The following is a 14568-nucleotide window of genomic DNA, read 5'->3' as shown; positions in this document are numbered from 1 at the left end:
TATACTCCCCACCATGACTTATGGAAGTGAAACTTGGGCACTCACCAAAAGAATGGAAGAGAAGCTGAGAACTACACAGCGAAGAATGGAACAAATTATATTGGGAATCAGACTGTTAGATAAGAAGAGAAACACATGGATTAGGCAGCAAACTCAAGAAAAGGACATTCTTATCAAAACTAAAGAACTAAATGGTCTTGGGCAGGACACATAGCTTGAAGACATGATGACAGATGGACTAAGAAAATAACAGAATGGTACCAAGAGGAGCTAAGAGAAAACCTGGAAGACAACAACGGAGATGGACAGATGAAATTCATGAGTTTGTGGGTAGTAAATGGATGGCCATTGCACAAAACAGAAGGAACTGGAAAGTTGCTGGAGAGGTCTTCATCCTGCAGTGGATTGAAAATGGCTAATGATGCAACTGAAATTTGCCGTTATAACAAAAACCAGCTACAACCATAAAACCTCGGCCAAAACATTCCTTGCACTGACGTGCCCATGTTGGAAAGGCCTTGTCACCCTGTGGATGGTAATAAATTGTCCGAATTTTATTGCAGTTGGTGAGGTATACCCACGCTTCGTCCAATGTTGCTACGAATTTTCAACTTTCAGCTGCCAGATACTTTTCGTAGAGTTTTTGTGAATTGACCCACCACTCTGCAATGTGCCTTGCTCTTTGATGGTGTACGTGGGCCTTGTGCTTCTTCTCCAGTTGCAAATTTTCGTTGATTATGGGACAAACGGTTGACTGGGAGGTTCCCACACATGATGCTATAGCTCTTTGGGTTTTGGGATTTTTACCGGCAATGAGCGACTGCACTTTTCGTACTACCTCCCTTGTTCGACTTGGAGCAGGTTTAAGTTTCTTTAGTGTTTTCTGCCCACTTGCAACAGCTTCATGGAATTTTCCTTTGCCATTCAAAACCCTGCGGATACCAAACTTTGATACACTAAAATTTTTCATTTGCACCTATCAATTTTTGCATAACTGTACCCTTCTTTGGAAAGCACAGTTGTGTAACCTTCTAACCATGGGGCCAATTTTCAAGACATGTCGACATTAAAACAACTTCTACAACTGATGCACCTGTTGATAAGGTTTGGGACTGTGCCTGCATGAAAAAAAATTTACATTGCTGCCATACATCACAAGCGGGATTAATGTCAAAATCGTTATCAAAAGGCTGAATCAACCTTCCTTATGTCAGAAAATGTACGTTCATTTAATTTCCTTCTTCCTCTTCATCGCTGCTAAGCACAATCTCTTCTGCAGCATCTAGATTTTGTGTACCTTCTGCTCTCTTTAAAAGTCATTAACTGCACTCTTTGAAGTCACAATATTTTTTATGGTCTCAAACAAACACAAGTTCAATAGCACAGAACCTAACCCAGGGATCTCCCAACAAAATGTAGTGGACCCCACTATATTTTATGAGAAGTGAAAATCTGAAGAATGTTTCCCAGTTAGCAAATAAAAATAAATTTACGCTTACATACATAGCTTAATTAATACATCCTGTAATATATACATACTAATTGATATTTCTATTCACTGACTTTTTTTTTTTTTTTTTGTAAAATTTAAAACAGTAAAAGTGATAAGCAGTTAATAAAAAGAACTTGGGCATGCACTAGTTGCAACAAACACGATACAAGTGAGATATGGAGTAAAGAGTTTCTGAAATTTTGTTTTTTATATGATTGAATATTTCAGGAAGGGGACACACATTTCACCATAATAATGTGAAAACCAACAGAATCACAGCTATCGGTACTATAGCAAATGCAAGAAGATAGAGTTTACTACCCGTTTATAATTGATTACACTAACAGAAAAGACCAATAAACCAGAAACTGCAAATTGTTTTATGGAAGTGACCTCCAGAAATGTGCTTTAGAAAAATACCACGAAGGTGATAACGACTAGCAGGGATTCACAAAAAGGAATGGAAACATTGAAAATTACATCTAACTTAATAGCAGGGTTTTCCCAGCACAAAAGGTCAAAAATACCGTTTTATGTGAGATTTCCACCTATTCTCAAACTGTGTTAGAGCGAAACCTTGTAGAAGTACCGTGTTATACGGGGGTTGCCTGTATTTTAAAATGGGATACAGTATGTCAAGTTCCATTACTTGTTCCCTCACTCTAATGTTTTCAGACAAAATCTGGGTGATGTTGTTGAACTGCATGGGAAGAGATTCTGCCAGGACATTCAATGGGGAATAGGAAATAGGGAAAGTGAGATGAAGCTATGATGAGCAACTATATTTAGTTCTTGGTTTGGAATGATCACACTGACCACAAAAGATGAAGACCTGCTCCTTCAGCTAACTATAGCTGTGATCGAAGAGTACTTTAAAAATTCCTCCATTCACTGATAGGATTTAAATCCCGGCCTCTCCAAGTGTGAAACATTATTATTGTTTATTTTATTTTATTATTATTTTTTTGAAGTAGTACCAAAGTATTGTCAGTATATAAAGGTGGCTCTGAGAGTGAAATGGGTAACTATCAACTGGTTAGTCTCACTCATTGGTAGGGAAAATTATGGAATCAAGAGGGCAGTGCAGTTCAGCAAAACACTTGACTTTGTTTCATATGAAAGGTTGCTGGAATATGTCGTAATTACAGAGAAAATCCTTAGATGGATTGTGGGATGGCTGCATTGCAGAATGCAGAGGATTATGATTAATGGTTATCCTTCAGATTGGGCTAATATACAGATTGGGGTTCTCCAAAGATCAGTACCAGGACTAGTGTTGTTTCTGATTTTTCTTAATGACATTGAAGGGATAGAAGCAGTGATGAGCTGAGAAATTAAGAGCCAATCTCACCAGATCCAAAAATCACTGCAAACAAATTTTAAGGGATAAAAAATGAATTATAAATTTGCTGTTTATTGTCAATTTTGCATATAGTGTGAATATCTGTTTGTTTTTTTCATTTTATACATTAGATTAATTACACATTTTATTCAACAATGTTTTTATACAATTTGTCCAAAGAAATCAAGGATAGTTTATTAAATATATTTCTATAACTCATTTGATTTTCTGAGTAGGATATTTTTTTATGTCTTCGACTGTGCATATCTACAACCAAACAATGTTCTAATCGGCTTTTAACATAATACTCTGCATTACACTGATTTACAGGTTTCCCCCATTTTTTTTTTTTTTTTTTTCCCCTCTCATTACAAATAATGTTCACATGGCTGAAACATCTTTCAGCCTCCATGCTACTGTTGCAATTGTATCTACACATTTTTTCTCTTATTATTGTTGATCGAAGGCTTTGAGCTTTTGATTCTCTATTCATATTAACAAAATCTTTGAAATTGTTTAAATCAACTTCATATTTTATAACTTCTTTTTTTTATCTGCTTTTCTCCATGGAGAAAGAATGTTTTCTGAATTCCCAGAATTTAGATTGAATATGTTAATGAGTTCTAAAAACTCATTAAAAGATAATTTGTTCTTGTCAAAATCATTTTTTTAACATTTATATGACCATTTTTTAGAAGCTGTGTCCATTTATTTGACTAAATTATCAATTAACTTATCTTCAGGAAGACTTGAATTTAGTTTGCCATTCAGGTGGAATGTTCAATTTTATTATTGCTTATGTTTTCAATAATTGCTTCATATTTACCATTATTTCTTTATTTTATGGCATTGATTGTATTAATTAATCTGCTATGTATATTGTTATTTCTCTTGATTGTAATGAGTTGGGAAGCAGTGAAAATTCATTTAAAATGTCAATAATTAATGCTAAATCATTTTAAGAAATTTTTGTTTTTTGGCAAACCGTCATACTTCTATTCATCAAAAATAGCGATGTAAAACTAAATATTCTCACCAAACAGCAAGTACAGTGTGAAAACTATACAGTGCCCATCTAGCTCCAAGAACTTTCAATTTCAAGATTTTTTTTTTTTGCTACAGATTTTAATTCGTACTGACTTTTGTTATGTTGGTTATATATTAAATAAATGTTATCTAAAAAAATTAAATAATTAATTTCTATTACATCATTGACGCTGTCATCTAATACAAGATGTAATTATTGGTTTAAACAGGGCCCGACAATTGTATTAGGAAAATCTTGTGCAAGCCTGGTTGCTACAATTAAATACAAACAAAACAATTAAATTTTTTGACAAATGTATTCTTTTGACTCCATTATTTTACATTCCAGCACAGGTAGTTCTCGACTTTACAAGTTAATTCGTTCCTAGCGCACACTTGTAAAGCGGGAATTTATTTCCCATAGACATAAGGTTAAAAATAGGTGTTATGTTCTGAACAATGAAATTAGTTAGCTAATTAGTTTGTTTAAAAAAAGATTGATTTATTGAAAGAAATGAAAACGTATCCTGTAAAATCAAGCAAATTATAATAAAGAAATTATTTACAACTTACAAATGTTAAAGAATGTTTATTCTTCATCATCAACTAAATGCACACTCATTGATCACTCATCATTGGCTCTGCACTCGTTAGTTTGTTGCACAAGGAGTCGTCTTCTTCAGAAACGTTTCAAGAGGTGTTTGTTTCCAAGATAATCTTCTCTTTTAATTATAAATTTCACGATTGCATGCATAAGCATTTTTTAACAGCACACACAAATTGCAACTAACACAATTCGCATGGAGTAACAAGTTTACGAAGCTTAAAAAAAAGGAATGAAGAGAAGATTCTGAAAATTCATTTTTATTTTTTATACAATTGAAGATTTCAGTAAAGGGGATTCACATTTCACCATAATAACATAAAAAAACCACACAAATCCAGCTGTCGGTATTTTCACAAATGCAAGAAGATAGAGTTTACTACCCGTTTATAATTGCTTGCAGTAACAGAAAAGCCCAATAAACTGGAAAGTGAAACTTGTTTTTATTGTTTTATGGTCATGACCTCCAGAAATGCACTTTAGAAAAATATCACAAAGGCATTTAAAATTGATTCTTATAATGGAATGATAACAATGAAAGTGTAGTTCATTTTAATGATTTGAATTGGTAACTAATACAATTTACAAACCACGCTCACAACCTTTTATATGGCCTTAAGGTCATGCTCGTGACCTTAAAAATGATATTTTAGAGAGATAAATAGCTTAGTTATACAGCGAAAATTTCAACTTCCGAGATCTTTAAACGAATTACCAAAAAACAATGTGTTATTGGGTTCATATTACGATATTTTAACGATACGATGGTGTCTCTGGAACTGATTAATATCGTAAAGTGGGGTACACTGTATTGTATAGCTACGCACATGGTTTGGATGCGGTATTTGTGAATGTTTAACATTCATTTTTTGCAATTAATGTTCATAATTTTGATTTTGTTGATACTTGGGGGGGGGAAAAACTCGTAAACCCGGGAACTCGTAAAGTGAGAACTGCATGTATGTTAAAGCTTTATATATCATCAAGATCAGTAGAGTAGTTAATGATCAGCACCAAGCAGAGTTTCTTCAGGGTGACTTAGACTTCACAGGTGATCAGGAAAGTTGCAGCTATGTTTTAATGCAGCAAAATGTAAGGTGCTTGAGGAATAGCAACCCCAAAATAGCTTGCCTAATTGGTGGAGTTGAGCTAAAGACAGTAAAGGAAGAAATATCTGGGCATTATATGGTCGGACATAGTTTTCTGAGCAATATAGATATAGTAGCAAGGAAAGCTGGTAGTGTCCAGTCTTATTGAACATGATTTATTGAACATTTGCTTGTAGGGATAGGGGAGTTAATAATTCTTCCACTGTGTGAGGTAATTGTAAGACCACAAATGGAATACTGTGTTCTGATATGGATACCACACCTAAAAAAGACAGTTTCTTGAAAGGGTCCAAAGTTGAGTAGCTTTCCTAATGAGATTGGCAAAAGGGCATCCATGTGAAGAAAGACTGAATATGTTAGCTGCAGTTTGGAAACTAGAAGAGATTTTATTGAGACATATAAGACTCTGAGAGGTAAAAATGAAATGTTCACTGTTATGATTCCAGAACTAAGGCCCATGAATTCAAATTATGTGTAAAGAGATTTAGACTGGATTTTAGGAAGTTTTCTTTTAGCCAGTGAGTTATTAATTATTGGAATAAGTTACCTCCATGGGTGGTTGAGGCTGACAGTTTAAAAAAATTTAAAGGGCAGCAGGATACACTCCTGTATAAGGAGGGAGTCAAATAGGTAGTTTGTTTCATTATTTATTTTTCTTGATTAATTTTTTTTTCCTTGATGAGGCAACAGAAACCTAGGACTTCCTTGCACCATTATGACTAATACTAAGATAACATGGCAATATACTCAAGTTTTAGCATTTGAAATGTAAACTTATTTTGAAAGTTATAAAAAATTTTTTAATGGTGATGCCGTGAATTGGTTAAAAAATTAGAAGAAACTTGTTATGGTCTTCTGCAGGTTGTGATGTTTGTGAAATGCATTTAAAAAAAAAGTTTGTTCTAGAAAACTGAAGTAAAGGAAATGAACAAAGAATAAAAGTAATGCAGATGAAAATGAGAGTTAACTAAACTACATATTCACCACTGAAGATAGACCAGCATTTAAGTGTAGTGTTTGTTTATTCAGAACTATATTGTTTTTCTTTGTATTAAATTACACATCTTTATTAAAAAAAAAAAAAAAAGTAAAGCAGAATATATATATATATATATATATATATATATATATATATATATATATATATAGAGAGAGAGAGAGAGAGAGAGAGAGAGAGAAGAAGAAATGGAAACCTTTTAGCAACTTATCCATTGTGAACAATTATTTAATTATCTGTTTTGGAAAAAAATAAATCACATCAGTCAAAAATTTTGTTTTTATAAAATGTGTATTCTGTTTATGTTTCAGAAAGAGTGGAGGGAAAACTACACTGAATTCAAGAGGAAAGTAGCACGGTGTGTTAGAAAAAGTCAAGAAGATGTTTAGGAATAATATAATTAGGATTGTAAATTTGGTAAGTACTTTTTTTGTTATTCTACTTAATTGATTAACACCCTGATCCCCCCCCCCCCCCACACACACACACTTTCATACTATCCCAATGTTTCATTATTTGTGAAAATTTACTGCAGGGTATGTAAACTATCTTTTGGTAACTAAAACTGATATGAATGTAATTTATATATAAATTTTTCAATTAAGCTGATATTAAAAATTGGTTTCCTGTAAACATCTCAGTAACTTCTCATGATATTGTCATCTTCTGTGCTGAGAAAATTGTTTTTTCCTAACGTTGCATTGTTCATTTTTCATTGATTTGACAAACTTTATTTCCACTAAAAAAAAAAGTTCATTTTTAACTGGTACTTATTTACAGGAACTGCATTGTGCATGACCTTGATATTCCACAAAACATACATTTTACCCATATTTATTGGCCTGTTCAGCTTCATTATGCTTTGGACTATTTTGCAACTCTGAGGAGACAGCCTACATTACATTCCACCCTCCGCGGGAGCAGCAGTGTGTAGCACACGCTTCTTGATTAGACCGGGGTTCAAGCCAGTGACCACCAAATACGGAAGATGCGGAAAGGTCAGGGAATGACCACTGCATGTCCCCGGAGCAATATGGCCTTAGTTGCTAATGCTCCTAAAAACCAAACAACATTCCACCCTCCAAAATGATATTTAATATAACTGCAGAATACTCCCCTCCTGCATGCATTTGGAGAATACTGTGAACCACAGCAATAATTTCTGGTTACAAACTAATTCAAATTTGCATTTGAATTTTAAACATCTTTTGTAATAACTCTGCATAAAGTTCTAACAAAAGGTCTTTACAATTTCAAAAGTTCAGACCAATGTGTGACAACTAGGGGTAAAGGGAAGGGTTATTGCTTCCGTAAAGGCGACTACGATGGACTGAGACAGTATTTAAATTCTATACAGTGGGACCAACTGATGATGTTACCAACAGCAAATTCAAAATGGGAAGCATTCAAAGAACTTATCTTGGAAGCTACTAGGCTTTACATACCAACTAATAAATATTGTTCAAGGTTTAGGCCAAAATGGATGTCAGATGAACTAATGAGGCATATGGCAGAGAAGAAAAATGCATGGGATACTTACAAATTAACACATGACACAGAAGCCTATGATAGATACAAGTTGATATGCAACTTACAAAGGAGGTTAGGCAGGCGAAGGCAGATTACGAGAAATCCTTGGCAAGGGATGCAAAGAAAAACAGCAAAGAGTTCTTTACTTATGTAAACTCTAGAAGGAAGGGGATGAATCAGATTGGTCCACTTGATATTGATGGGTCAACTGTTGATGATCCTGCTCAGGTAGCTAACAAACTAAATGAATATTTTGCATCGACATTCACACACGAGGAGTTATTCAGCGAGAGGAATGCCAGAGGTGTATTCAACTCTAGCAGTAAGCTACAGAATCTTGAAATAACTGGGAGTAAAGTGGAGCAGAAACTTTTGAAGATAAACACAAGAAAGGCACCCGGGGTGGATGGGATCTATCCAGTTATATTAAAGGAGGCAGCAAAGGAAGTAAGCAAACCCTTAGCCATAATTATGAGAGCTTCCTTGGACTCAGGGGAGGTACCCATAGACTGGAAATGTGCAAATGTGATCCCAATTCACAAAGGAGGATCAAAGGCTGACACAAGTAATTATAGACCTGTGAGCTTAACTTCTGTTCCAGGAAAATTAATGGAGGCACTGGTTAAAGAAGCACTGCAGGATCATTTAGACAAGACTTCAGTTATAGCTCGGACACAGCATGGTTTTGTTAAGGGGAAGTCTTGCCTCACCAATTTGATTGGATACTATGATGCAGTCACAAAAGAACTGGATGCAGGGAATAGCTTTGATATTATATACTTGGATCTTAGAAAGGCTTTTGATACTGTTGCACATGGAAGACTGCTACACAAATTGGAGCAGTGTGACACTGGAGGCAAATTGCTGCTATGGATAAAGGGGTGGTTGAGGGGGAGAAGACAGAGAGTGGTAATCAATGGACACTGCTCATCGTGGACTAATGTTATTAGTGGAGTCCCTCAGGGCTCAGTGTTGGGTCCATTATTGTTTTCTGTGTTTATAAATGATATTGATGATGGTATATCAAGCTTAATATCCAAGTTTGCAGACGATACAAAGGTTGGCAGGGTTGTCAAGGACACTACTGACACTATGCTGCTGCAACAGGATCTGGAAAGGTTGAGCAGATGGGCTGAGAGGTGGCAAATGAAGTTTAACATTGACAAATATAAAAGTACTACACATGGGAAACAGCAACCCCAGAGCAACGTATCAACTCTGTGGTACTACACTGACAGTGGTAGAGAATGAAAGGGACTTGGGGGTGGTTGTGCAGGCAGATATGAAGTTCCCTGAGCAGTGCAGACGGGCTGCAAGAGTAGCTCATGGAGTATTGTCAATGATATACAGGAATTTTTCCAGCAGGGATAAGGAGGTGATTATTCCCTTGTATAAGGCAATGGTCAGGCCACACCTAGAGTACTGTATACAGGTCTGGAGGCCTCATTTCAAGAACGATGTAGAGCTGCTGGAACGAGTACAGAGAAGGGCAACAAGATTAGTGAATGGAACAAAGGGGTGCTCTTATGAAGAAAGGCTTAAGTTTTGCAAATTACGGTGTCTGGAGTCTAGGCACCAGCGAGGTGATCTGATAGAGGTGTATAAAGCCTTGAATGGTTTGAGCATGCTCAATGCTGATGGGATTCTTCCTCTTGCTCAGAATAATCACCTGAGAGGGCATAAATTCAAATTGAGGAAGGACGGATGTCGGATAGATGTGCGGAAATTTGCCTTTAGCCAGCGGGCAGTTGGTTTGTGGAATAGACTCCCATCGCTTGTTGTTGAAGTTGATAGCCTAAACAAATTTAAGGCTCAGCTGGACAGGTATTTCGAACGAACGGAGGGGTGAAATGGGAGTAGTGGTTGGTTTTTTTTTTTTTTTTTTTTTTGGCTGATGCTGCATAAGCTTGCTTTCTTGCATCAAATGCCTCTGCTAATGCTAACTATGCACAGCAGAACTAGTTTATGCACTGAACTAAAGAATATCCAGGGTGTCTCAAAAATACACGGCATAACTTCAGGAATGAGTTCCTCATATGTAGACAATAAAAATATTTTAAAACAACATAGTTCCAGAAATGCTTGGTTCCCGAGTTATTAACCTGAATGTCTTACCTTCCACAGGTGATTTCCTTCATCACAAGGTACTGACAGAATCTGGTGATTTTCCATTCCGACCATGTACTCAAATCAGAAGCAAGCAGATATGCACTTTATGTATGGTTTGGCAGACGGCAATGCTCTGGAGGCTCGTCATTTGTACCACAAAAGGTTCCTAGAACGAAGATGTCCAGACAGGAAAACATTTGAAGGTATCCATCGCCGCCTTTGTGAACATGGGACCTTTACACCTCGTGCTGCTGACAGAGGACAACCAAGATCTAAGACTCCTGAAGTAGAGGAGGAGATTTTGGATGTTATGCATGCCACTCCTGGAATCAGCTATTTATTTATTATTTTTTTTTTGGTAGTTGTTGGCACATCAGCTTCTGTGGCCATAATGCACCTCCCAAGGTTTTTGCATTATTTTGATCCAAGCCTGAGACGGGATTCGAACCCGCGACCTTTGGGTTGCTAGGCAGGCACTTTACCCACTTGGCTAGCCCGGTCGGCAATCAGCACATGCAGAATAGCAATGCAACTGACTGTTCAACATTCGACTATTTGGAGAGTGCTGCGAGAACACCAACTCTATCCTGAGAACTTCACCTTAGCAACGAGTACTGGCCTTGTCACCAGTGGTTCTTGCAGCAGTGTGGTACAACTCCTCACTTTCCTGCCTTAGTGATATTGATAGATGAAGCACAGTTCACACGAGACTAAATCCAAAACTTTTATTACTCTGGTAGCTGATGTGGAAACTCTCCGCAATCGAATTGTGGCAGGTTGTGAGACAAAACATGAAACATGCCAAGAATTTGACATTGTCTTTGCAAGTCCATGAGATGTCGATGTGAGGCCTGTATTCAGGCTGAAGGTGGACATTTTGAACAATTACTATAAGGTGATGTGAACAGTTAAGTGTAATAAACAGACCTTCAAAACTTGGAAACCAACCATTTCCCGAACTATGTTGATATAAATATTTTTATTGTCAACATATGAGGAACTGATTCCTGAAGTTATGCCGTGTATTTTTGAGACACCCTGTTTTATTTCTTAAAAACGTTTGGAGTGATAGGGGTCCGATTTGTAATGCTAATGTTTAAGTGATTCCAAATCTCCTGTACTTCACTCAGTCATACACCAGCTGAGCAATTTGATTGCAGATGTGCAGCTTTAGATCATTGATACCATGTGGTTGAGGAGGAACATATACTTCACTTTAGCAAAGAATTTTCACACCAATAAAGTGGTTCGGAAGCTTCACGTTCAGCATGCCCTATGATATCTGTTTGGAAGCATGGATGAGCATCAACCTGTTGAAACAAACTCAGAGTGGCTTCCTCAAATTGTAGCATCAACTGGTTTACTAGTTTGTTCAAGTCAAGTGAGACCACTAACTGTGTACTTTTCAAAATTACCCACTAGACACTGACAGACCTAAAAGGTTTCATTCAATGTTAGCCTGTGTCAGACAGAGGTAGTAAAGTTCCCCTGAGTTATTCTAAGTTTTTCAGCAATACAATGCACAAATAAGCCCATGCATGAACATACTTGTATAGATGCAATACACAGTGAAAATCATATGACCTGTCCATGAGGAGACATTGGACATGTATTGTTTTCATACCATACAAACTAGCACACTATGACCAAAGTCTATACCAAAAACTCTCAAACCAACTCACTAGCCCTAAGGTTTTTCATACTTTGGTTAATTTCCATTCCCCATACTTTTATGCTATGCTGATTCACTTTTCTTGACTAGTTAAATACTACATTATGATTAAGCATTTGAAAACAAATCTCCATCTCTCTGTAGAGTTCATAAAATCAGTGCTAAACTCGAAGATGTGCTGAAGAAGCTGATGTGCCAACAACTACCAAAAAAAAAAAAATAAATAAATAGCTGATTCCAGGAGTGGCAATTTGTATTTATCACAATTTGTGATTGCTTTATGCATTTGAAATTTGTTGGGTCATTGAAAACCACTTTCTTAAAATCTTCCACAAAGTTAGCAGAGCACAGAGTGAGTGGCATTCTAACTCATGGCTTCTTTTTGTGCTCATTCATCTTCTCATTCAGAAATAATTTGTGTGGAGTACAAATAAAACTTGTTGAACATTCTTCACTGTTTCTTTACTCACAATCAGCTATCCTGAATTCTTGTCTTTATATAACATCTTTCTGTTTTAAATTTCTCAAATCACAAATAACTTGTCAAAGTCACCATTACTGGTTGGGTTTCCATGGAAACTAAGCACACAGTACATTGTCCACAAGTATATTTGTTACAGATGCAGTTTCTGTAGCAGAAAAGCAGGAATACATATCCACTTATGAATGTGAAAAGAATTGCTGTTTAATTTAAAAAAAAAGAGAGAAAGAACTTAAGTTTCATTACTTTCATGCTATTTGCTGTGTAACTTGCTCACATATTCTCAAAGTAGTAAAAATAACAAATTTTACTACTTTTTGTTCCTTTATAATAATTATGTATTTAGTGGATGCTCTAATGGTGTCTTTTTCTTTCTTTCTCTAGTAATCTGACTTGCAATGTACTTGAGCATTCAGAAGTATTGCTGATGTTTGAAATTTAGTTATATTTGTAACTGTGCCTTTGTTATGTTTGCTTAACTTCATCAGTGAGTCCAACTTTTTAAAAATATATGGCCCATTTTTCTTGCATTTAGTGGTCATATTATATGATATGTTTTAAGAATGATAAAAATACTATTCATTTATTGATTGAGATGCATTTTCTTGTTTTTCTTTTACTTGCTCACCTGTTATAAACTGGATTTGTACAGAAAATGACAAAAGGACTGGAATTAGTGTGGAATTTACTGCTTTGCCTTTTTTTGTTCTTGGTGGAATAAAGTTTACTTTGTTATCATGACATTTTTGGGGCATTTTACAAGGTGATAAATAGTAATCTTTGTGGGAATATTATATTTTATGATTTGTGCAATTAGGAACTTTTAGTGATGTCAGATGAAGTAATAACCAGATTACATTTAAACAAAGAATTTAACTGCAAGTAATTTCATGTTTCCATTATTATTTTAAAATCGTCTCTAATTTTGCATTTTCATGTTTCATAAGTTCTAAAGAGGGAGCATGTGAAATACTTGGAATGTTAAGCTTTTTGATGATATGGACAAATTAAAATAGTTTCAGCCTTTGTTTTTCACAAGTCAGTCTCAAATGGAAGTGTAGAGTTTCTTCTCATGAATAAGTTCACCCATATCCTTCAAACAGTAAAGTGGCCTTGAATGTATTTAGCTATAGACTTGTACAGAGAGTATGGAAAGCACTTCATTTTATTTTATTTTTTGACCTTTGGACATGGAGTTGAGGGGACCCCCGATGCTGCCTAACAATCAACACTATGTCCCTGGGCTGGCAAAGGTCAAAGAATAGGAGAAGTAATCCTATAATCTCCAGTCCAGACTGCTAGGCCTTATTCCACTGTGTAGTGGTTATACCATGGAATCAATCAGCAGAGAGGCTTCATACTAGTGATATCCCTAAAACTATGGGCTGATTTTTAAAGATGCAGGAAAAAACCTGCTTTGGGAACAAAAAAAGAAGTTGCACATGGCTAAGTCTGATGAATATAGTTGGTGCAACAGTACAGTTTTTTTTTGCTAGCCAAAGACTCCCAAACAATGAGATCCTTGTGGATTGGTGTGTTGTTGTTGTGCAAGAACAACCGACTGCTGTCTTCTCCATACTGAGGCTGCACACGATGGGTTCATTGCAACAAATGTTTCAAAATGTCCAGAGAGTAGGCAGTAGTAACACTTTGGCCATTGGGCATGAACTCTTTGTGCACAATTCCCTTGCTATCACAAGGTGATGAGCATGGTTTTGATTTTTGACCTTTCATTCACAAACTTTTTGGCTTTGGAAGAGTTTGCCAACTTCCACTCCACACTTTGTCACTTCATTGTGGGGTTGTATTGAAAACCATCTCGTCACCCATAATAATTGAATTCAGGAAGTTGGGTTTTCTTTCAGTGGCCTCAATGAGTTCTCTGCTGTTCTGTTGTTGACCATCTGTTAATGAATGTGGAACAAACCATGGCAGACCTTTGTTTTCTTCAATTCCTGGATTATATTTGTCAAATGGTTTCCTTATGACAGATTTGAAATCATTTGGAACATTGCACATTGGCCATTGATAATGATTTCCCTCACCTTTTCAATCATCTCTGGCATTTGAACTGTTTTTGCCAGGCCAAAATGTTTGTTGTCTTTCAGTGATTCTCTTCCATGGGCAAAACATTTATGCCACTCATACACATGCACAAGACAGATAATTCTCTCCATACACTTGCTTCATCATTTGAAACGTTTCC

At 36.0% G+C, this 14568-nt stretch overlaps 1 protein-coding gene across 1 annotated transcript in view; it reads left to right on the top strand.

The window, feature by feature from the left end:
• The window catches only part of Ube2g1 (ubiquitin-conjugating enzyme E2G 1), a 137477-nt gene that overhangs the window by 120844 nt on the left and 2065 nt on the right, over positions 1-14568 (top strand). Inside the window, exon 5 of the mRNA XM_090384251.1 lies at positions 6882-6987. Within this exon, the coding sequence (XP_090240377.1) occupies positions 6882-6959 (78 nt within the window). The 3' untranslated portion in view covers positions 6960-6987. The remainder of the gene's footprint in view (positions 1-6881; positions 6988-14568) is intronic.

The sequence above is a fragment of the Mastigoproctus giganteus genome, chromosome 1 (assembly GCF_048544385.1).
Source record: "Mastigoproctus giganteus isolate SK-2022 chromosome 1, ASM4854438v1, whole genome shotgun sequence".
Lineage (NCBI taxonomy): Eukaryota > Metazoa > Arthropoda > Arachnida > Uropygi > Thelyphonidae > Mastigoproctus > Mastigoproctus giganteus.
The sequence above is the reverse complement of the archived record's forward strand: the minus strand, read 5'-3'. Positions and strand labels throughout refer to the sequence as shown.